The sequence below is a fragment of the Haematobia irritans genome, chromosome 1 (assembly GCF_050003625.1).
Source record: "Haematobia irritans isolate KBUSLIRL chromosome 1, ASM5000362v1, whole genome shotgun sequence".
NCBI classification, from domain to species: Eukaryota; Metazoa; Arthropoda; class Insecta; order Diptera; family Muscidae; genus Haematobia; species Haematobia irritans.
This window is the reverse complement of record NC_134397.1, coordinates 221,072,559-221,097,866: the sequence shown is the minus strand read 5'-3', so window position 1 is coordinate 221,097,866 and position 25,308 is coordinate 221,072,559. Positions and strand designations below refer to the sequence as shown.

General features: G+C 32.5%; 2 protein-coding genes across 2 annotated transcripts in view; both read left to right on the top strand.

Moving 5' to 3' along the window:
* LOC142219885 (uncharacterized) overlaps positions 1-1,916 on the top strand; it is a 28,444-nt gene extending 26,528 nt beyond the window's left edge. The window contains exons 18-19 of the mRNA XM_075288651.1: positions 752-1,412; positions 1,480-1,916. Of these exons, the coding sequence (XP_075144766.1) occupies positions 752-1,412; positions 1,480-1,643 (825 nt within the window). The 3' untranslated portion in view covers positions 1,644-1,916. The remainder of the gene's footprint in view (positions 1-751; positions 1,413-1,479) is intronic.
* A 7,552-nt stretch (positions 1,917-9,468) lies between these two features.
* On the top strand, positions 9,469-21,750 carry LOC142222627 (putative cytochrome P450 9f2). Its single transcript, XM_075292867.1, has 4 exons — positions 9,469-9,841; positions 13,783-14,278; positions 20,646-21,309; positions 21,379-21,750. Exons 1-4 carry the CDS (start codon positions 9,636-9,638, stop codon positions 21,543-21,545), a joined length of 1,533 nt encoding a protein of 510 aa, XP_075148982.1. The 5' UTR covers positions 9,469-9,635; the 3' UTR covers positions 21,546-21,750.
* The last annotated feature ends 3,558 nt before the right edge of the window (positions 21,751-25,308 follow it).

The window sequence follows — 25,308 nt, the reverse complement described above, 5'->3', positions numbered from 1 at the left end:
GAAATGATAGTATCAATTGAAAAATTAGTTGATCCAATTAAAAAATTAATTAATACTATTAATTTTGGAGATTGATTTTTGTTTCAATTAAAAAATTTGTTGAATCGATTAAATTTCTAATTGAATATTTTTTAAAACTCAATTAAAATTTTAATTGGAAAAATTCTCATGTAATTTTCTTCTGTGTAGAGACCATAGTTTCACTCCGATTTATTTTACTAACATTGTGCATCGTCCCTGGGAATTAGTCAGGATTTTAGTTTTTTAATAGTTTTTTTTATTTTTTAATAAATTAAATAAAATAATTTAAATTTAAGTACAGCAATACTAAACTTATTTACTTTAATTTAAACAATAAATATATGTTTGGGAGCCACCGTGGTGCAATGGTTAGCATGCCCGCCTTGCATACACAAGGTCGTGGGTTCGATTCCTGCTTCGACCGAACACCAAAAAGTTTTTCAGCGGCGGATTATCCCACCTCAGTAATGCTAGTGACATTTCTGAGGGTTTCAAAGCTTCTCTAAGTGGTTTCACTGCAATGTGGACCACCGTTCGGACTCGGCAATAAAAAGGAGGTCCCTTGTCATTGAGCTTAACATGGAATCGGGCAGCACTCAGTGATAAGAGAGAAAGAAGTTCACCAATGTGGTATCACAATGGACTGAATAGTCTAAGTGAGCCTGATATATCGGGCTGCCGCCTAACCTAACCTAACCTAACCTAAATACATATCTCTTTTTTATTGCAGTATTTAAAAATTGAGCTTTTTGATAGAAAATTCACCGATTATTTTATGCGTTTGGTTTTGGATGCCATGAAGTATCGTCAGGAAAAAAATATACATCGTCCTGACATGATAAACTTACTAATGGAGGCTAGAGGTATGATACCAACAGAAACCCAGAAAACCCATTATCGTCAATGGACCGATGTTGAAGTGGTGGCTCAATGCTTTCTCTTCTTTTTTGCTGGATTTGAGCCTTCTTCGGGTGTGATGAGTTTTGCCGCTCATGAGCTTATGGAATATCCTGAGGTCCAGGAAAAATTATTTCAAGAGATCAATAAAGTCGATGAACAATTGCAAGGAGCCTCAGTTACTTATGAAATTCTGCATAAGATGACCTACATGGATATGGTAGTCTCTGAGGTTGTTCGAAAATGGCCGGTAACATTGGTAACAGATCGAACATGCACTAAGGACTACGACTATATTGTCCCTGATTCGGGAGAACGTATTGCTATAAAGAAAGGTGAAGTGGTACGCATTGCGATGTGTGCTATACATCGAGATCCAAAGTATTATGAAAATCCTGAAGTTTTAAATCCGGAGCGCTTTAATGCAGAAAATAAGTCGAAAATCATATCCGGCTCTTATTTGCCTTTTGGTTTGGGACCAAGAAATTGTATAGGTAAGTTGGGAAATATACATATTTTCAAAGACGTCAGTATTGACATTTTTTAAAATTATATTTCTAGGAAATCGTTTTGCTTTGTTAGAGGTGAAAGCTTTCCTCTATTATCTGTTGCGTGATTATCGTTTGGAGGCATCACCAAAAACATGTCTTCCCATGGAAATTGATCCTAAAAGTATACAATTACTACCAAAAAATGGTTTTTGGTTAAATTTTGTACCAAGATAGTTGTAAGATATGTAGATGTAAAATCAATATAAAAATTTAAACAATACAGCACGAGGTAGTAACATTCCACCAAAAAAAATTGGAAGTTGTTTTAAAGGCACAGCTTTAAAAGCACTTCCAAAAATGTCCTCCCAAAAATGTTCTTTATTTTAAATACAAAGGAAGTTCAATTTTTTATAACTCGCAGCTTTCCTATTTTTAATGGATAATTTTAACTTTTTTGTTTCAAATATGTTAAAAACAAAGGAAGGATTAATAAAATGGTACAAACTATTTAAATTTTGTATAAAACAAGTAAGGAAAGTCTAAAGTCGGACGGGGCCGACTATATTATACCCTGCACCACTTTGTAGATCTAAATTTTTGATTCCATATCACATCCGTCAAATGTATTGGGGGCTACATATAAAGGTTTGTCCCAAATACATACATTTAAATATCACTCGATCTGGACAGAATTTGATACACTTCTACAAAATCTATAGACTCAAAATTTAAGTTGGCTAATGCACTAGGGTGAAACGCAATGTTAGTAAAAAAAAATATGGGAAAGATTTAAATCTGAATCAATTTTAAGGAAACTTCACAACAGTTTATTTATGATTTATCGCTCGATATATATATGTATTTGAAGTTAAGGAAAATTACAGTCAGGTTTACAACTTTTCGACTAAGCAGAGGCGATTTTACAAGGAAAATGTTGGTATTTTGACCATTTTTGTCGAAATCAGAAAAACATATATATGGGAGCTATATCTAAATCTGAACCGATTTCAACCAAATTTGGCACGCATAACTACAATGCTAAACTCCCTGTGCAAAATTTCAACTATATCGGAGCAAAAAATTGGCCTCTGTGGTCATATGAGTGTAAATCGGGCGAACGATATATATGAGAGCTATATCTAAATCTGAACCGAGTTCAATAAAATTTGGCACACTTGACTACACTACTAATTGTACTCCTAGTGCAAAATTTCAACCAAATTGGGGTAAAAACTCTGGCTTTGAGGACCATATTAGTCCAAATCGGGCGAACGATATATATGAGAGCTATATCTAAATCTGAACCGATTTCAATAAAATTTGGCACACTTGACTACACTACTAATTTTACTCCTAGTGCAAAATTTCAACCAAATTGGGGTAAAACTCTGGCTTTGAGGACCATATTAGTCCAAATCGGGCGAAAGATATATACACAGAAAAAAGGGAATAATTGAATCAAATACAAAAATTGTGAATTCAATTATTTTTGTATTTGATTTTCAGCTTATGACGAAAATTGTAAATCCAATTACCCAAATTGTAAGGTTGTCATAAAACTATTTTCAAATGAAGTAATATTTGCGTTGAGTATAAATGTAATTGGAATTTGTCAAAATATTCAAATGACATAGTACTCAATCCAAATACATTAGTATTTGAAGTATATATTGTTTTCAATTACAGTCGTAATTGAACTGAGTACAATGTTTATAGAATTTTGTAACCTATACAATTACTATCGTAATTGTGTTTATTACGATGTTAATCAATACAATCTTTGTATTATATAATCTATATTAATTTAAGAAAATTATACAAATACACTCTGAAAAAAAAAATTATGCATTTGATTATAAAAAAGAAATTCTGAAAATATATAATTGAAAATACAGCGAAGTACATGTTTGGTAGAAAAATACAGAATATTCATTATAAACGACGTATTTAACAGGCTACCAACACGTCACAGGTTAGACTCACAATGAAAATGTTCATTTTTACGAAGAGAATTCTTTCAGTGTAGTTTCCAAAAAGCGCGCTTGACCAAAAAAACTGGTATTTAGATAAAGGTACTTACCTGCGATAAAAATACAATATGGTGCGCCAAAAATGTTGTAAATGTTAACATTTCGAATCGCGGTACCGATACCACGGTTTATTTGCGGGTAAATTCGACCATTTTCTTAAGAAGATTCTTAATAATAACAATAAATGACATTTTATTGTTTGTATTAATTTATTTTTCGTTACGTAGCAACGTCATAAACAGTTTTATCAGGCAATTACGCATTATACTTGAATCAATAACTTTTATACTTGGTCCAATTGAACATAGTAATTGATGTGTTGTGAATTCAATTACCAGTGAATTTTGATGTTTTTGCCAGTTTTTCATTCAACCAATTATTTTCATGTTTGACTTAATAAAAATCGTATTTGATATAATTTTTTCATTCAATTATGCCAATAATTGATTTTTATTTTGTTTCAGTTTTTTCTGTGTATGGGAGCTACATCTAAATCTGAACCGATTTCTTCCAAAATCAATAGGGTTCTATTCTGAGCCAAAACACATACGTGCCAAATTTGAAGTCGATTGGACTAAACCTACGACCTAGACTTTGATTACAAAAATGTGTTCACGGACAGACGGACAGACGGACATGACTATATCGACTCAGGAGCCCACGCTGAGCATGTTTGCCAAAGACACCATGTGTCTATCTCGTCTCCTTCTGGGTGCATATGCACTAACGTATAATACCCTGTTCCACAGTGTGTCGCAGGGTATAAAAATGCTAAATCCATTCTACAAAAATTGCGAATTTTTGAAAACATTTGAAGTTAATCGTTTCAGATAAGGGTTAGAATGCATTAAAAATTATAAAAACTATTTATTTCGAAAAATATCAAAAAAATTGCTAAAAATACTGAATTTGGATCACACTATAAGAAGTGATGCACATTCAGTGCAACGGAAAAAAATTCTCGAAAATTTTTTCAATTAAAATCTTAATTGAGTTTTAAAAAATATTCAATTAAAAATTTAATTGAATCAAAAAAAAATTTTAATTGAAATACATTTTTGAGCTGATATCAGACTTATGGTACAGTAATTTTCACCAAATATTTTAATATTTTGAAAAGCCTTTAACAAACTTATTTGCTAATAGTATTTTACAAATTCGGAAAAGCAGGCAAGTTAATGCGGGTAAAAATCTCGATTTTGTAAAAGCCATAGTCAAAAATACGATTTTATTAATTTCAAGAATGTTTTAGTCGAAAAAAGCGTGTGTTTCTATATTACGCTTCCACACGAACACTTTCTAGATAATAAGTTATCGATCGCGTATTAAAATAACCATTACAATCACGGTCGAAACTTGACACAAAAATATTATTTTATGCAAAAATTTATTTCTTCAGAAAGTTTTGACAAAATTTTATTTCTCCAGAAAGTTTTGTCAAAATTTTATTTCTACAGAAAATGTGAAAATTTTTATTTTGGAGAATTTTTGTTAAAATTGTACTTTGGTAAACTTTTATTTCTATAAAAATTTTTCTAAATTGTCAAAATTTTATTTCTATAGTAAATTTTGTTAAAATTTTATTTCTATTGAAAATTTTGTCAAAATTTTATTTCTATTGGAAATTTTGTCAAAGTTTTATTTCTATAGTAAATTTTGAACAAATTTTTTTAGAAAAATTTAATTTCTATAGTAAATTTTGTCAAAATTTTATTTGTATAGAAATATTTGTCAAAATTTTATTTCTATAGAAAATTTTGTCAAAGTTTTGTAAGAAAATTTTGTCAAAAATGTATTTATATTTATCTACAGAAAATTTATGAAGTACAACTGTGGCAACCGTGACTACAATACTACGGTAGTATTTGTAAGCGGATATTAAACCACAAAAAAAAAGTATTTACAATTGAGGATATTAAATAAAAACACATTATAACTTTGTACTCTTTACAGCACCATAAACATTTCCACTTATAGGATTGCAACACTGTAAGCAGAACTTATGTTGTCCGTATCTTCTTTTAAGTTCATTGTTCGTATTATATTTTGTTGTATTCTTAAGCTTTCAATTGTCATTCGTTTTTTCTCTCTCTTTTCTCTTTGTCAAGTATTCTGCAGTTTTCAAAATCAGCTGTATGCCCAGTGCTTACTATGTGTTGTGATGATGCTGTTCTTTCTTTTCGTTTATCTATGTCCGTTTTGTGCTCTCCAATTCTTGTCTCCAGTGTTCTCTTCGTAGTTCCAATGTATATGCGATCACATTTCTCTTTATCACTCCCTTTGCAGCTGATTTCGTATACCACGTCATGTTGTTGTTCTTTTTGTATTGGTGTTTTAACTTTTGTGAAAACGGCGCTTAATGTATTGTGAGGCTTGAAAGCAAAACATATGTTTTTTGTTGATATTGTTTCTCTCAAGTTCGCGTTGTCAATTAATCCAGGGATGTATTTTACACCGTGAAAAATCCGTTCATTATTTTCGTTTTGGCTTTTTCGCATCGATATTTTTTGAACCACTTAACTTATCACAGATTCAATAATACACGATTTTTCGTCATCTTAATACCTTTCATTTAAGTACCAACAATACCCAGAAAAAAGTGATCCCTTCTTTATGTTAAAATGAACCCATTTTGGAGAAAGTTGAACTTCGTATAGAGCCAAAGACATTTTTATTTGTTTGAACGATGTGTTTTCGTAGAAATTAGGTAGAATGCATTCCATATATTAGTTAACATTTTCCTATATTTATCCACCACTATACTACAGAATGAAAAAATTTAACTGAATTGAATTCATATATGGATTGATTTTATTTAACTTTTTTCATTCATTTGGACAAATCTTACATATTTGTGGTAAACCTTTTACTATAAAATTAGAACTGCTTACCTTCGTTTTTAAATACAATTCATTTATTTATATAAGCATTTATTTATATAAGCAAACAGCATCGACTGGCCTTGAAATATTAGTTTATTATTCCACTATTTCCATTTTCCATGTAATGTTATCAACTGTAAACCGCACTTTTCTTCTTCTAGTACCTTTCACTTTTAATAAGTTGCTCCCTAAAGATTTTGTCCTCCTTTTACAATTTCAATACCTACAAATATAAAAAAAATCATAAACCAACCAAAACCAAAAGGTTAGCGTCACTGAATATTACCTGATAATTGAAGACGACTTAAGGGGTTGTTATTCTTCTGGTATTTTCTCACTAATTTATAATAACAAATATTTTATATATTTTATTTGTTATTTATTATATTATTTTACTAAATTATTTTTTAACAATCTCTCCGTATACCATAACAACACGATTCCAACTAAAAAAACAACCCACGCGCAAACACATCAATTACATCGATGGCAGATATCGATTACAGATATCTTACAATGTGATTCCTTAAGTTTTGAAAGGATTGAATACTTCTTAGTAGGAAGGAAGTCAGAATTATCATTTTATAGGAAATTTTACTAAATTTGAGGAAACTTGGGTTTAGTTCGGTTTTTGTTTATTTTTACGAATGCTTTGTTATCAGTGAATAAAATTTTCTTTTTTAGTAGTCAATTCTTATACCCAGCGAAGAAAATAGTATTAGTAAAATCCCATGCCTTATTCTAGTTAATGACGTATTCCTAACTGCTTTAAGTTTAGGATTTTTTTACTGAAAGAAGTAAATTTTATGATTTCACACAAAAAATTACCTTAATGGAAATAAAATGGCTAAACTAAATTGATGAACATTTTTCCTTTAGTTTCGAAGGCACTTTTTTCTGGGTGAAATATATATAATCGGACAATTCTAACTTGAGATATAATTTGTTTAGTGAAAAAAGACTGAAAAACTAAAAATAACGGGATATCTCAAAAACTGTTGCATAAAAAAATGTTTTAAAATGTTTTCGAATTCAGCAGATCAAGAAGTTGCCTCTCATCAAGTGTACTTGAAAAAAAAAATTTGTAAACTAGTGTAATTATTTAAATGCCAATAGGTATGCCATATTAGAAAGATTGGCGAAACATCATTGTTGGTCCGAATGATTTTTCGTATAAGACAAACGTTTATAAGAAACAAATATATACAGCACTAAGTTCGGCCGGGCCGAATCTTAAATACCCACCACCATGAACCAAATATTAGGGTTTCCTTTGAAATTTCAGGAGGGCTTGAGGACTTGAGGACTCTTCCCGAAGATAAATTTAAAGATTTCACCTATGAGGACTATATCAGATTCTGGATTTATAAGAACCATTTTTGTTTGAGTTTTAGAGGAATCATTAACATCTCTTGTAAATGTGCAAGAAAATTATAAAATAACGTCTTGATTTGAAATCTTATATCTGTAAAGTAAAATCTGGAAATTTTACATTGAGTTTCAAGCAATTTTCATGATCAGTGCACTATACCAAAATATGGACCGATACTCACAATTTTTGGCACACGTATTTGTGATCCTACAATACCTCTAGATTTCCAATTTCAGGCAAATTGAATAAAAACTGTGGTTTCTATAAGCTCAAGAAATAAAATCGGGAGATCGGTCTATATGGGGGCTATACCAAAACATGGACCGATACTCAACATTTCCGGCACACCTCTTTATGATCCTAAAATACCTCTAGATTTCCAATTTCAGGCAAACTGGATAAAAACTACGGTTTCTATAAGCCCAAGAAGTAAAATCGGGAGATCGGTCTATATGGGGGCTATACCAAAACATGGACCGATACTCACCATTTTTGGCACACCTCTTTTGGTCATAAAATACCTCTAGATTTAAAATTTCAGGCAAATTGGATAAAAACTACGATTTCTATAAGCCCAAGATCCCAAATCAGGAGGTCGGTTTATATGGGGACTATATCAAAACCTGGACCGATATAGCCCTTCTTCGAACTTGACCTGCATGCAAAATTTCAACACGATTGCTTCATTATTGAAGACTGTAGCGTGATTACAACAGACAGACAGACAGACGGACATCGTTATATCGTCTTAGAATTTCTCCCTGATCAAGAATATATATACTTTATATAATCGGAAATCGATATTTCGATGTGTTGCAAACGGAATGACAAACTTATTATACCCCCGTCACCATTCTATGGTGGTAGGTATAAAAAACTATAAAAAACAAATTAATAATCACGCCAGATGACAATCCTATTAAAACTATAATTCTTGTAAGAGATATTGGTTATAAGACGGCAACGTTGGCTCCCGCACAATGGTCCCAAAGTCTACGGATCTCACACGCAGAGAAGGAATATGATCGACTCCTAGAGCAAAATTTTTTTGGATGCACTGAAATTAGCGAAATTAGCTTAGCGTAAAATATGCATTGCTCTGATAAAAGGTTTTTTCCTTGTTCAAAAGTCTATAAAGTTTTCACCGCTTCTTTGGTTCGGAATCAATACTAAAACTATTTGTGTAAAGACAACATCTTTGAAACAGGGCATGCTTTTTTCTTCAGTGTGCGTAAAAAACAACATTTTGACAGTAAAAGTGTTATTTTCTCGCCAAACATAAAATGATTGTCGAAATAAGACACATAATGACCGAGAAAATAAAATGGTGGCGACAAACATGTTACATGTTCGCCATCCAAAAACAACATGATGTTCTAGGAGGTTATCATATTCCTTTTCTGTGTGCAATCCGTTGGACTTGCGGGCCTGGCAGTAAAAAAATTCCATCTCAAGATTGCGCTTATCCGGGAATGGGCCATTTCCGTGCAGTTTTGTTGGTCGTTCGAAGGTCATACACAATACATAAATTGATAACTCCATAATGAAAAAAAAACTCTCCAATAATTTAAAAAAAAATATTTTTGTTTCTGAAAGCAATTCCTTTCTGGTATTAATTGAATTTACTTTAGTTGTGGGGATTTTTTTGAGGAGATTTAATTTTAAGTGGGGATAAAAACCAGACAACAATTGGCAATATTGGAATTCTCTATTAATCATTTCACACAAGTCTAAAATATGGGCAAGCTTAAATTCTATGGCTACCACAATTATCAGTATTTGCAAAATCGGCAACAAATTAACTTGAGCTTGTCCATATAAATTAATAGAAAAGGAATCAAAATACAATAAAAAAACAAAAGAAATATATAAAGAAAAATTAAATTGACAAATATTGATTGTTTTTTTTTGGCATTGTCAAAGAGGAAAATTAAATTTAATCATGTTGTTTGAAATTCTAACACTTGTAACGGTCTACTGTTTAGTTATATTTTATCGTTGGGGGACAAAAGGTCATGATTTTTTCAAAAAACGCAATATTCCATATGAAAAGCCCACATTTATTTTCGGTGGTGGGGTTGAAATAATATTCCGTAGAAAGTCTGTTTATCAAGTGCAAAATGAAATACAGCAGAGACACAATGGAAAGTGAGTAAATCATTTTGATGTATGTGGGGATATACAGTGAGCAAAAGATGTTTAACATATTTATAACCACACAGAAAAAAATATCACAAAAAAATATTCAAAAAGTTGATTGAAGTTGAAAACTTATTCAATTAAACAACAAGTAAGGAAAGTCTAAAGTCGGGCGGGGCCGACTATATTATACCCTGCACCACTTTGTAGATCTAAATTTTCGATACCATACCACATCCGTCAAATGTGTTGGGGGCTATATATAAAGGTTTGTCCCAAATACATACATTTAAATATCACTCGATTTGGACAGAATTTGATAGAAAATCTATAGGCTCAAAATTTAAGTTGGCTAATGCAGTAGAGTGGAACACAATTTTAGTAAAAAAATATGGGAAACATTTAAATCTGAAGCAATTTTAAGGAAACTTCGCAAAAGTTTATTTATGATTTATCGCTCGATATATATGCATTAGAAGTTTAGGAAAATTAGAGTCATTTTGACAACTTTTCGACTAAGCAGTGGCGATTTACCAAGGAAAATGTTGGTATTTTGACCATTTTGTCGAAATCAGAAAAACATATATATATGGGAGCTATATCTAAATTTGAACCGATGTCAACCAAATTTGGCACGCATAGCTATAATGCTAATTCTACTCCCTGTGCAAAATTTCAACTAAATCGGAGTTAAAAATTGGCCTCTGTGGTCATATGAGTGTAAATCGGGCGAACGATATATATGGGAGCTATATCTAAATCTGAACCGATTTTAATAAAATTTGGCACACTTGACTACACTACTAATTGTACTCCTAGTGCAAAATTTCAACCAAATTGGGGTAAAACTCTGGCTTCTGGAACCGTATTAGTCCATATCGGGCGAAAGATATATATGGGAGCTATATCTAAATCTGAACCGATGTCAACCAAATTTGGCACGCATAGCTATAATGCTAATTCTACTCCCTGTGCTAAATTTCAACTAAATCGGAGTTAAAAGTTGGCCGCTGTGGTCATATGAGTGTAAATCGGGCGAAAGCTATATATGGGAGATATATCTAAATCTGAACCGATTTTAACCAAATTTGGCACGCATAGTTACAATGCTAATTCTACTCCCTATGCAAAATTTCAAATAAATAGGAGCAAAAAATTGGCCTCTGTGGGCAAATGAGTGTAAATCGGGCGAAAGCTATATATGGGAGCTATATCTAAATCTGAACCGATTTGGCTGATATTTTGCAAGTTTTTCGAGACTCATAAAATATTCGGATGTACGGAATTTGAGGAAGATCGGTTGATATACACGCCAATTATGACCAGATCGGTGAAAAATATATATGGCAGCTATATCTAAATCTGAATCGATTTTTTCCAAAATCAATAGGGATGGTCTTTGAGCCGAAACAGGACCCCATACCAAATTTTAGGACAATCGGTCTAAAACTGCGACCTGTACTTTGCACACAAAAATACATCAACAGACAGACAGACAGACGGACAGACAGACAGACGGACATCGCTAAATCGACTCAGAATTTAATTCTAAGCCGTTTCGTATACTAAAAGGTTGGTCTATGATTACTCCTTCTTGGCGTTACATACAAATGCACAAACTTATTATACCCTGTACCACAGTAGTGGTGAAGGGTATAATTAATTGATACTATTAATTAAGTTAATTATAGAAATTTTTAAAATTTGCAATTAAATAATTAATTAATAAAATTAACTTTTTAATCAAAATTATGGATTTTCTTTTTTTTAAATTCTTAATTAAAAATGTTTATGAAACTATGAATTTTTGAATCAAACTAAAAAGGATTAACATTAGTTATAGAAAGTGATTGAAATATGGTATAGCGATTTGAGCCACCGTGGTGCAATGGTTAGCATGCCCGCCTTGCATACACAAGGTCGTGGGTTCGATTCCTGCTTCGACCGAACACCAAAATGTTCACCAATGTGGTATCACAATGGACTGAATAGTCTAAGTGAGCCTGATACATCGGGCTACCACATAACCTAACCTAACCTATTATAGCGATTAAAAATAGTTTGTTTTTAATTAACAAATTAATTGAATTTTGCAATCAACATCAATTAAAAATTTATTTGAAATTTGCTAATGAAGTCAATTAATTTTTTCATCAAGTATTTTTTATGCTCAATTAAACCTGTGATTAATAAAGGGTGATTTGTTAAGAGCTTGATAACTTTTAAAAAAAAAAAAAACGCATAAAATTTGCAAAATCTCATCGGTTCTTTATTTGAAACGTTAGATTGGTCCATGACATTTACTTTTTGAAGATAATTTCATTTAAATGTTGACCGCGGCTGCGTCTTAGGTGGTCCATTCGGAAAGTCCAATTTTGGGCAACTTTTTCGAGCATTTCGGCCGGAATAGCCCGAATTTCTTCGGAAATGTTGTCTTCCAAAGCTGGAATAGTTGCTGGCTTATTTCTGTAGACTTTAGAGTTGACGTAGCCCCACAAAAAATAGTCTAAAGGCGTCAAATCGCATGATCTTGGTGGCCAACTTACCGGTCCATTTCTTGAGATGAATTGTTCTCCGAAGTTTTCCCTCAAAATGGCCATAGAATCGCGAGCTGTGTGGCATGTAGCGCCATCTTGTTGAAACCACATGTCAACCAAGTTCAGTTCTTCCATTTTTGGCAACAAAAAGTTTGTTAGCATCGAACGATAGCGATCGCCATTCACCGTAACGTTGCGTCCAACAGCATCTTTGAAAAAATACGGTCCAATGATTCCACCAGCGTACAAACCACACCAAACAGTGCATTTTTCGGGATGCATGGGCAGTTCTTGAACGGCTTCTGGTTGCTCTTCACTCCAAATGCGGCAATTTTGCTTATTTACGTAGCCATTCAACCAGAAATGAGCCTCATCGCTGAACAAAATTTGTCGATAAAAAAGCGGATTTTCTGCCAACTTTTCTAGGGCCCATTCACTGAAAATTCGACGTTGTGGCTCGTTAGTAAGTCTATTCATGATGAAATGTCAAAGCATACTGAGCATCTTTCTCTTTGACACCATGTCTGAAATCCCACGTGATCTGTCAAATACTAATGCATGAAAATCCTAACCTCAAAAGAATCACCCTTTACTATTATTTTCGTGATTGAAGACATTTCAATTAAAAAATTAATTCGATTACTTAATTTTGTGATTGAATCTGAAAAAATTTTTTTGGTGTGCAATTTTGAACAAAAAATTAAGCAAACCATTCTCTGCATTGCAAAAAAAAACTTGCCGGTTGAAAAAATAGGCTCTGTAATATATACTCCCAAACATATTATGCTTCAAGCAAATATATTTTCAGAAATTGTTCAAACAAAAAAGTATTTGTACTTTGCAAACATATTAGGTTTCACCCTAATAGTTAGTTTATTTCTTTATTAAAAAAATCTTTTAATGCTCTCCGCTATTTTATTAGTTTTGCCCGATTTGAGGTTAATGCCAAAAGAAGAATACACAACTGAATGTGTAAATTGAATAATATTTATACTCAAACATTTAATTTTTTTGGGTTCCTCGTTCATGTGTCGGCCGCTTCTTTATCATTATTCTCACGCTCTATCTGACGTTTCTAAACATATATATGTTTATATGAAATTAATATATGTATGTATGTTTGCATCCACATACATTATATTTAAGAAAATGACACGTCTAAACATAATATGTTCCAACATATGTAACACAAACATGTTATACTAGTTTATGAACATTATATGTTTGCACCTAAAAATATTGTGTTAAAAATTTAATATCCAAACATATAATTTTTACACTGAAATATATATAAAAAAACAGTCTTTTTCGTCTGTGTATGGACTGAGATCAGTATTTCGATGTGCGCTTTAAGCTCAATTGTGCTTTTTGAATAATTTATGCAATCTAATTTATTTTCTATTGTATTTACAGAGTTTTTGGTGTCTTTGACAATCGTGATCCCGTGCTTATGCTAAAGGATCCAAAATTGATAAAACACGTATTTGTCAAAGATTTCGATCATTTTGTGAATCGCCGTAAATTCTTTGATGACACGGAAAATCTCTTCACCAGTTCAATACTATTGATGGAAAATGAAAAGTGGCGTGACATGCGTAGTACCCTGAGTCCAGCATTTACTGGTAGTAAAATGCGTCAAATGTTCCAATTAGTACTACATAGTCTTGATGAAGCTATGAGCTATTTAAAGCAGCATGATAAAGAAAACGAAGACTTTGAATTGGATGTTAAGGATTTTACAACGCGTCTTATGAATGGTATTATAGCCTCGACAGCATTTGGTTTGGAAGCTAACTCATTTAATGACGAGGGAAATGAGTTCTATAGAAGAGCCAAGAAAGCCGTTACCTTTACACCATTCCAACAAATCAAAATGATATTTGCCATGTTTTTACCAGCTATGGCTAAGGTAGGAAAGAGGGTTGAAGTCAGTGTTGGCTGGGAAAATTTTCGGTTTACCCTACAAGGACAATAAAAGTTTCCTAATTTCCCCTACAATATTTTTAGTTAAATTAAAAAAAAAAAAAACAAGTATATACAGCACTAAGTTCGGCCGGGCCGAATCTTAAATACCCACCAGCATGAACCAAATATTAGGGTTTCCTCTGAAATTTCAGGAGGGCTTGAGGACTTGAGGACACTTCCCGAAGATAAATTTAAATATTTCACCTATGAGGACTATATCAGATTCTGGATTTATACACGCAAAGAAAAAAAAACGTTTGGAAAACGTGTACCGACGACGTTTTTCTTTTGTTAGAGTTTTTTGAATTGCTTCGAAAATTTTAAACTTTTATCACCAAAAAAATTCGTTTGTTACAAAATTTTTATTTTTTCAATAAAAAAAGTTATTTTTGAAATAACAACACAGTCCATTTCGTTTATATCAAACACTGTTCTTTTCTGACTTTAGGTCTTTAATAAGACACATTTTACAGTTCAAAATTTAATATAGTACAATGTAATGTTGAACATTTTTTCGGAATCTTCCGAATATATCTGGAATATATGTAAAAAAAAAACAAAAGCAAAAAAAAAACTTTGGCCGAAGCAGGGATCGAACCCACGACCCTTGGCATGAGAGTCGGACGTAGCTACCACTGCTCCACGGTGCCAAACTAAATGTTTGTTTCTGTTAAATAAACTTTGTTTATTCGGTTCGTGGGCGCCGCAAGCTATGCTATATAAATATAACTTATATGGATATTTATCTATTGATGACCATAACAGGTACATAGCTCAGTGGTTAGTGTGTTGGCTTACAATGTGCATGGTCCGCGGTTCGATTCTCCGTCCAGGCGAAAGGTAAAAAAAAATTAAAAATTTATAAAATCGTATAATTTCTTCTACATTGTTGGTATTACAGGAAAAGGTGTTAAGAACTAAAAATCCTCGTGGATGTGAGAAAGATGTGAGGGACAATGCAATTAGCAAGAAAATAATTTTTTTTTGAGCTAGTCTTTATGAAATTGTTTTTACATCCTGGAAAAGAATAAACGTTTATCACAAAAAGTATATACTTTTCTTCCAAATACACTTCCTTACAGCGAAAAGCAAATGAGAAACGAACTTTGTTTGTCTAAAATTTCGTTTGGGAGGAAAGAATTATTTTTTTGCGTGTAAGAACCATTTTTGTTTGAGTTTTAGAGGAATCATTAACATCTCTTGTAAGTGTGCAAGAAAATTATAAAATAACGTCTTGATTTGAAATCTTAAATCTGTAGAAGTAAAATCTGGAAATTTTACATTGAGTTTCAAGCAATTTTCATGATCAGTGCGTCTTCTACACCCTCAAGAAGTGAAGTCGGTCTATATAGAGGCATTACCAAATGGACCTATAAAAACTTAATCCGATACACGTTTTTGTGAGCTTAAAATACCAGAATATTTACATAAAAACTACGGTTTCTAGAAACCCAAGGAGTTAAATCGGGAGATCGTTCTTATGGGGTTTTAGTGAGCCTGATACATCGGGCTGCCACATAACCTAACCATGGGGGCTATACTAAAATATGGACCATAACTCACCGTTTTCGGCACACCTCTTTATGACAAGAAAATACCTCTAGATTTCCAATTTCAGGCAAATGGGATAAAAACTTCGGATAAAAACTTCCCAAGAAGTAAAATCGGGAAATCGGTTTATATGTGGGCTATACCAAAATATGGACCGATACTCACCATTTTCGGCAAACCTCTTTATGGTCCTATAATACCTCTTGATTTCCAATTTCAGACAAATTGGATAAAAACTACGGTCTCTATAAGCCCAAGACCCCAAATCGGGAGGTCGTTTTATATGAGGACCATACCAAAACATGGACCGATACCCACAATTTTTGGCACACGTATTTGTGGTCCTACAATACCTCTAGATTTCCAATTTCAGGTAAATTGAATAAAAACTGCGGTTTCTATAAGCCCAAGAAGTAAAATCGGGAGATCGGTCTATATGGGGGCTATACCAAAACATGGACCGATACTCACCATTTTTGGCACACCTCTTTATGGTCATAAAATACCTCTACATTTCAAATTTCAGGCAAATTGGATAAAAACTACGATTTCTATAAGCCCAAGACCCCAAATCGTGAGGTTGGTTTATATGGGGACTATATCAAAAACTGGACCGAGCCCATCTTCGAACTTGACCTGCCTGCAAACAAAAGACGAGTTTGTGCAATATTTCAGCACGATTGCTTCATTATTGAAGACTGTAGCGTGATTACAACAGCCAGACTGACATCGTTATATCGTCTTAGAATTTCTCCCTGATCAAGAATATATATACATTATATAGTCGGAAATCGATATTTCGATGTGTTACAAACGGAATGATAAACTTATTATTATTATACCATTCTATGGTGGTGGGTATAAAAATAGTTCTATGTGCTTTATTATCTTAAAACATATGAAAATGCAATGTATATTACACACAAAAAATTTTTTTCTGGTTCAATCACGAAATTAATTGATCCAATTAATTTTTTAATTGAAATGTCTTCAATCACAGAAATGATAGTATCACTTAAAAAATTAATTGAAAGTCAATTAAAAAATTAATTGATCCAATTAAAAAATTAATTGATGCCATTAATTTTTGTGATTGATTTTTGTTTCAATTAAAAAAATTTGTTGAATCAATTAAATTTTTAATTGAATATTTTTTAAAACTCAATTAAAATTTTAATTGGAAAAATCTTCGTGAAATTTTTTTCTGTGTACGTAACAATAAATTTGTATTACCAACACGGTTGCCACAGTTGGTAGAATTAAGAAATAACATTTTGACAAAATTTTCTATAGAAATAAAATATTGACAAAATTTTCTATAGAAGTAAATTTTTGACAAAGTTCTCTATAGAATTAAAATTTTGACAAAATTTTCCATAGAAATAAAAGTTTGATAAAATTTTACAACATTTTCTATGGAAATAAAATTTTGACAAAATTTTCTATAGAAACAAAATTTTGACAAAATTTTCTATAGAAATAAAATTTTGACAAAATTTTCTATAGAACTAAAATTTTGACAAAATATTCTATAGAAGTAAAATTTTGACAAAATTCTCTATAGAATTAAAATTTTGAAAAATTTTTTTATAGAAATAAAATTTTGACAAAATTTTCTATAGAAATAAAATTTTGACAAAATTTTCTATGGAAATAAAATTTTGACAAAATTTTCTATGGAAATAAAATTTTGACAAAATTTTCTATAGAAATAAAATTTTGACAAAATTTTCTATAGAAATAAAAGTTTGACAAAATTTTACAACATTTTTTATAGAAATAAAATTTTGACAAAATTTTCTATAGAAATAAAATGCTTACAAAATTTTCTATAAAAATAAAATTTTGACAAAATTTTCTATAGAAATAAAATTTTGACAAAATTTTCTATAGAAATAAAATTTTGACAAAATTTTCTATGGAAGTAAAATTTTGACAAAATTCTCTATAGAATTAAAATTTTGACAACTTTTCCTATAGAAATAAAAATTTGACAAAATTTTCTATAGAAATAAAATTTTGACAAAATTTTCTATAGAAATAAAATTTTGACAAAATTTTCTATGGAAATAAAATTTTGACAAAATTTTCTATGGAAATAAAATTTTGACAAAATTTTCTATGGAAATAAAATTTTGACAAAATTTTCTATAGAAATAAAATTTTGACAAAATTTTCTATAGAAATAAAATTTTGACAACATTTTCTATAGAAATAAAAATTTGACAACATTTTCTATAGAAATAAAATTTTGACAAAATTTTCTACAGGAATAATATTTTTTTTTAAATAAAATTTTGACAAAATTTTCTATAGGAATAAAATGTTTACAAAATGTTCTATAGAAATATTTGTTTGGTAGATTACCACAAATTTTCTTAAAATTTTGATTGATTGTTTTTGGGCACGAGTGGTAACCGTGGTTACTACATATTGTTAAAGATAAAGCCTTACCGGCTTTTAAACCACTACTTTATACTACATAGAATTTCTGGGGGGTTAGATGACAGATATTCTGCCAAGAAGATCAGTTCATGAAAACTATATTTTGTTTGAGTTATGGGGGAATCATAAATATTTCGTGTAAGTGTGTAAGAACATGATGAAATAACGCCTTGATTTGAAATCTAAAATCTGTAATTGTTTGCCGCCATTATTGAAATGATTACGAGAAGTAAAATCTGGAAATTTTAGTTTCAGTTTCAAGCAATTTTCATGATCAATGCGCCTGCTATACCCTCAAGAAGTGAAATCGGTCTATATGAAGGCATTTTAGAAGCCCAAGAAGTAAAATCAGGAGATAGGTCTATATGAGGGCTATACAAAAACATGGACCGATACTCACAATTTTCGGCACACCTTTTTATGGTCCTAGAATACCTCTATAACTCCAATTTCAAGTAAATTGGTTAAAAATTACGGTTTCCATAAGCCCAAGACCTCAAATCGGGAGTTCGGTTTATATGGGGATTGTAACAAAACCTGAACCCGCATAGCCCATCTTCGAACTTGACCTGTTACCAACCAAACACGAATTTGTGACACATTTCAGGAAGGCTGTAGCGTGAATACAACAGAGGGAGTTCTGTTTATATGGGGATTGTATCAAAACCTGAACCGATATAGCCCATCTTCGAACTTGACCTGTCAGCCAAATAAACACGAATCTGTGGCAAATTTCAGGAAGGCTGTAGCGTGAATACAACAGACGAACATGGTTATATCGTCTTAGAATTTGTCCCTGATCAAGAATACTTATATACTTTATATAGTCGGAAATCGATATTTCAATATGTTAACATGTTGGCTGATAAGTCCCCGGTCTAATAAAGAAAAACACTTTTTTTTTTGTCAAAATTCGTTTTTATTACTCAACATAGTTCTTCCCTTCAAGAGCGATACAACGATTATAACGACCTTCCAATTTTTTGATTCCATTTTGGTAGTACTCCTTCGGTTTTTTGTCAAAATTCGTTTTTATTATTCAACATAGTTCCCTCCAAGAGCGATACAACGATTATAACGACCTTCCAATTTTTCGATACCATTTTGGTAGTACTCCTTCAGTTTTGCCTCAAAATAGGCCTCAGTTTCGGCGATCACCTCTTCATTGCAGACAAATTTTTTTCCTGGGAGCATCCTATGGGGGTCTGAGAACAAGAAAAAGTCGCTGGCGGCCAGATCTGAAGAATACGGTGGGTGGGGAAGCAATTCGAAGCCCAATTCATGAATTTTTGCCATCGTTCTCAATGACTTGTGGTACGGTGCGTTGTCTTGGTGGAAAAACACTTTTTTCTTCTTCATATGGACCCGTTTTGCCGCGATTTCGACCTTCAAACGCTCCAATAACGCCGTATAATAGTCACTGTTGATGGTTTTTCCCTTCTCAAGATAATCGATAAAAATTATTCCCTGCGCATCCCAAAAAACAGAGGCCATTACTTTGCCAGCGGACTTTTGAGTCTTTCCGCGCATCGGAGACGGTTCATCGGTCGCTGTCCACTAAGCCGACTGTTGATTGGACTCAAGAGTGTAGTGATGGAGCAATGTTTCATCCATTGTCACATATCGACGGAAAAACTCGGGTGTATTACGAGTTAACAGCTGCAAACACCGCTCAGAATCATCAACACGTTGTTGTTTTTTTGTCAAATGTGAGCTCGCACGGCACGCAGTTTGCACAGAGCTTCCGCATATCCAAATATTGATGAATGATATGACCTACACGTTCCTTTGATATCTTTAAGGCCTCTGCTATCTCGATCAACTTCATTTTACGGTCATTCAAAATCATTTTGTGGATTTTTTTGATGTTTTTGTCGGTTACCACCTCTTTCGGGCATCCACTGCGTTAACCGTCCTCCGTGCTCATTTCACCACGTTTGAATTTTGCATACCAATCAATTATTGTTGATTTCCCTGGGGCAGAGTCCGGAAACTCATTATCAAGCCAAGTTTTTGCTTCCACTGTATTTTTTCCCTTCAGAAAACAGTATTTTATCAAAACACGAAATTCCTTTTTTTCCATTTTTTTGACAATAACAAAAGTTGCTTCACAAAAGACGCTCTATCTCACAAACTAATTGACTTACAGACGTCAAATTTTCACAAGAATCACTTGAAGGTTGGTACTATATAAAAATAATATGCATTTAATACTAGCGACGCCATCTTTGTGTCAGACCTATATCCATCCTGGATTTTGTGTGTGTGTGTTGCCTATATTTACAATATCCTCCTGTTATTTTCGATACTTTTAGCTCTTCAAAATTGACCTTTTCGACAAAGAATTCAGCCAATATTTCATGCGTTTGGTATTGGACACCATGAAAAATCGCCAAGAGAATAATATTCGACGAGCCGACATGATTGACCTATTGATGGAGGCTAATGGTATACTGCCCACCAGTAATGCATCGACATTGAAAAAGCGCGAATGGTCCGATTTTGAAGTGGTTGCTCAGTGTTTCTTATTTTTCTTTGCTGCATTGGAACCCCTATCGACCGCCATGAGTTTTGCTTTGCATGAATTAATGGAATATCCTAATGTCCAACAAAAGCTCTATGACGAGATTCAAGAATTCGATTCGCAATTGGAAGGAAAACAAGTAACCTATGAAATTTTACAAAAAATGTCCTATATGGATATGACCGTTTCGGAAATATTACGAAAATGGCCCGTTACTTTAGCTGTAGATCGTACCTGTACTCGAGACTATGTTTATGTGATACCTGAAACTGGCGAACGTATTGAAATTTGTAAAGGTGATTTTGTGCGGGCCAGTATGAGTGCTATACATAGGGATCCCACCATTTTTGAAAATCCCGATAAATTGGATCCGGAACGTTTTAACGAAGACACTAAATCTCAAATGGAAACTGGTACTTATTTGCCTTTTGGATTGGGTCCTCGTAATTGTATTGGTAAGTTAATGGAATTTGATGGCAATTTTTTTCTGAATATTTGGGATATAATCTCTCTTACATTTTTAGCAAATCGCTTCGCTTTGTTGGTTATGAAGGCCTTTTTGTACAATGTTGTATTGCATTATCGTTTGGAACCATCACCAAAATCATGTTTGCCTATGGTCATCGATAAAAGTACTTTTCAATTACGACCAACAGGTGGATTTTGGATGCAATTTAAACCACGCCATTAGGTGATGGAAATTTTGGCTTCTACTTCAATAAATACAATTATACAATATTTTTTTAAGTGTATTGAAAGCTGACTTAAAAAAATTATTTCATTTTATCCTAACTCCAAAATTAACAATCAGTGAAAATGATAAATTAAACATTTATTTTATTGTAAAAAAAAATATTAATTTCTTTCTTCTAATAAAATTAACATTTTAAAATAAAGTAAGGAGTAAATAATGCTGCACAAAAAGAAAAAAAAAACAAGTATATACAGCCGTAAGTTCGGCCAGGCCGAAGCTTATGTACCCTCCACCATGGATTGCGTAGAAACTTCTACTGAAGACTGTCATCCACAATCGAATTACTTGGGTTACGGTAACACTTGCCGATGGCAAGGTATCTTAAAACTTCCTAACACCGTCAAGGTAGTCCATACGTAGTATATATTAAACTGAAAAAGGCCGATTAAAAACGTATATAATTAAGTTTAAAGTTTCTATAGAAATACAAAATAAAATTTTGACAACATTTTCTATAGAAGTAAAATTTGGAAAAAATTTTCTATAGAAATAAAATTTGGAAAAAATTATCTATAGAAATAAAATTTTGACAAAATTTTCTATAGAAATAAAATGTTGACAAAATTTTCTATAGAAATAAGATTTTGACAAAATTTTCTATAGAAATAACATTTTGACAATGTTTTCCATAAAAATAAAATTTTGGTAGATTATTTTTGGCTCGAGTGGCAACGATGAATATGAACCGATATGGACCAATTTTTGTGTGATTGGGGATCGGCTATATATAACTATAGACCGATATGGACCAATTTTGGCATGGATATTAGCGGCCTTATACTAACACCACGTTGCAAATTTCAACCGGATCGGATGAATTTTGCTCCTCCAAGAGGCTCCGGAGATCAAATCTGGGGAACGGTTTATATGGGGGCTATATATAATTATGGACCGATATGGACCAATTCTTGCGTGTTTGTTAGAGACCACATTCTAACACTATGTTCCAAATTTCAACCGGATCGGATGAATTTTGCTCCTCCAAGAGGCTCCGGAGGACAAATCTGGGAATCGATTTATATGGGAGCTATATATAATTATGGATCGATATGGACCAATTTTTGCATTGTCATTAGAGAACATATACCAATACTATGTACCAAATTTCAGCCGGATCGGGTGAAATTTGCTTCTCTTAGAGGCTCCGCAAGCTAAATCGGGGGATCGGTTTATATGGGGGCTATATATAATTATGGACCGATTTGGACCAATTTTTCCATGGTTGTTAGAGACCATATACTAACACCATGTACCAAATTTCAGCCGGATCGGATGAAATTTGGTTCTCTTAGAGGCTCCGCAAGCCAAATCTGGGGATCGGTTTATATGGGGGCTATATGTAATTAGTGATCGATATAGACCAATTTTTGCATGGTTGTTAGAGACCATATACTAACACCATGTACCAAATTTCAGCCGGATCGGATGACATTTGCTTCTCTTAGAGCGATCGCAAGCCAAATGTGGGGGTCCGTTTATATGGGGGCTATACGTAAAAGTGGACCGATATGGACCAATTTTTGCATGGTTGTTAGAGACCATATACTAACACCATGCACCAAATTTCAGCCGGATCGGATGAAATTTGCTTCTCTTAGAGCAATCGAAATCCAAATTTGGGGGTCCGTTTATATGGGGGCTACACGTAAAAGTGGACCGATATGGCCCATTTGCAATACCATCCGACCTACATCAATAACAACTACTTGTGCTAAGTTTCAAGTCGATAGCTTGTTTCGTTCGGAAGTTAGCGTGATTTCAACAGACGGAGGGACATGCTCAGATCGACTCAGAATTTCACCACGACCCAGAATATATATACTTTATGGGGTCTTAGAGCAATATTTCGATGTGTTAGAAACGGAATGACAAAGTTAATATACCCCCATCCTATGGTGGAAGGAATAAAAATCCACATTCAAGCCGTAGCGGTGTCAAAAGTATTGTAAGTACGTTTTTTCTGAGACCGAAAATTCAAGTAGATTTATAAATTCAAGTACACCCTAACAAAATGGCTTCTGTAACATATACCACAAACACATTTTGCTTCAAGCATATATATTTTCAGGATTGGTCCAAACAAAATATTGTTTGTATTGTTCAAACATATTATGTTTCACCTTAGGGCATATACTGGTAGAAACATATTTTAATGACATTTCCTTTGTGTGGATATATTTTTAAGGCGACAATTAGTTACTTCCATTATTTTACTTGCAGCATACTCTCTAGGTTTCTCTTTCTAAACACATATATGTTTATAGGTTATTTCTAAATTAATATATGTTTGCATCTAAACATAATATATATACAATCAGTTTATGTCCCAAACATAATATGTTCTAACATATATGTCCAAAACATGTTATGCTAGTTTATGAACATTATATGCTTGCACTTAATAATATTGTGTTAAAAAATTTGAGTTCCAAACATATAATTTTTACACCCAAACAGTCTTTTTAGTCCGTGTATATACTTTTTTTTATTTTGGATAGCTTATGTTTAGTAGACTTTGAAAAATGGAATACAGAATTCAGGCAACGAACCTTACTTAATTCAATTTATGGGCTATTTTGAATTATTCCATTTAATGCTCGTAATATTCTCGAAGGTCATTTCATTTTTGAGGGTAGCATTTGATTTTAAAAATTTTCAACATTGCCCTATAAGCTGTCCATAGGGTGTCTATGTTGGATAAATTAGGCATATACGGGCATACGTTTGATCAGGACGAATCTTAAAAACTTGGTGGGTATTTAAGAATCGGCCTAGCTGAAATATATTTGGTGACTTCTCTGTGTGTCAAAGTTTCTCTAAGTGGTTTCATTGCAATGTGGAACGCCGTTCGAACTCGTCTATAAAAAGGAGGTTCCTTGTCATTGAGCTTAACATTGAATCGGACAGCACTCAGTGATAAGAGAGAAGTTCACCACTGTGGTATCACAATGGACTGAATAGTCTAAGTGTGCTTGAAATATCGGGCTGCCACTATACCTAGCCTAACCTAGGGGGGTATATCCTGTCCTATATAATTGGATCAAATTATATTTTAAGTGACGTTGGTGATTGACATTATCAGCTCTGTAATTGAAGAACTTTCAATTAAAATTTAATTGGATCAATTAATAACGTGATTGAATACTAAAATTATTTTTTTTTACCTTTTGGTATTTAAAGTACTAAGAAGTATATACGGCCGTAAGTTCGGCCAGGCCGAAGCTTATGTACCCTCCACCATGGATTGCGTAGAAACTTCTACTGAAGCCGATGGCAAGGTACCTTAAAACTTCCTAACACCGTAATATATACCACATAGTCCATACGTGGTATATATTAAACTAAAAAAGGCCGATTAAATACGTATATAATTAAGTTTAAAGTTTCTGTAGAAATAAAATTTTGACAAAATAAAATTTTGACAACATTTTCTATAGAAGTAAAATTTTGACAATATTTTTTATAGAAGTAAAATTTTCTATAGAAATAAAATTTGGAGAAAAATTTTCTATAGAAATAAAATTTTGACAAAATTTTCTATAGAAATAAAATTTTGTCAAAATTTTCTATAGAAATAAAATTGTGACAAAATTTTCTATAGAAATAAAATTTTGACAAAATTTTCTATAGAAATAACATTTTGACAATGTTTTCTATAAAAATAAAATCTTGGTAGATTATTTTTGGCTCGAGTGGCAAC

Excerpts from the sequence above, each read along its gene's own strand:
- LOC142222627 (XM_075292867.1), top strand. The coding sequence starts at position 9,636 with ATGTTGTTTGAAATTCTAACACTTGTAACGGTCTACTGTTTAGTTATA. Across the intron at positions 9,842-13,782 it reads CAGCAGAGACACAATGGAAA|AGTTTTTGGTGTCTTTGACA; the intron begins GTGAGTAAATCA and ends TTGTATTTACAG. Across the intron at positions 21,310-21,378 it reads GGGTCCTCGTAATTGTATTG|CAAATCGCTTCGCTTTGTTG; the intron begins GTAAGTTAATGG and ends TTACATTTTTAG.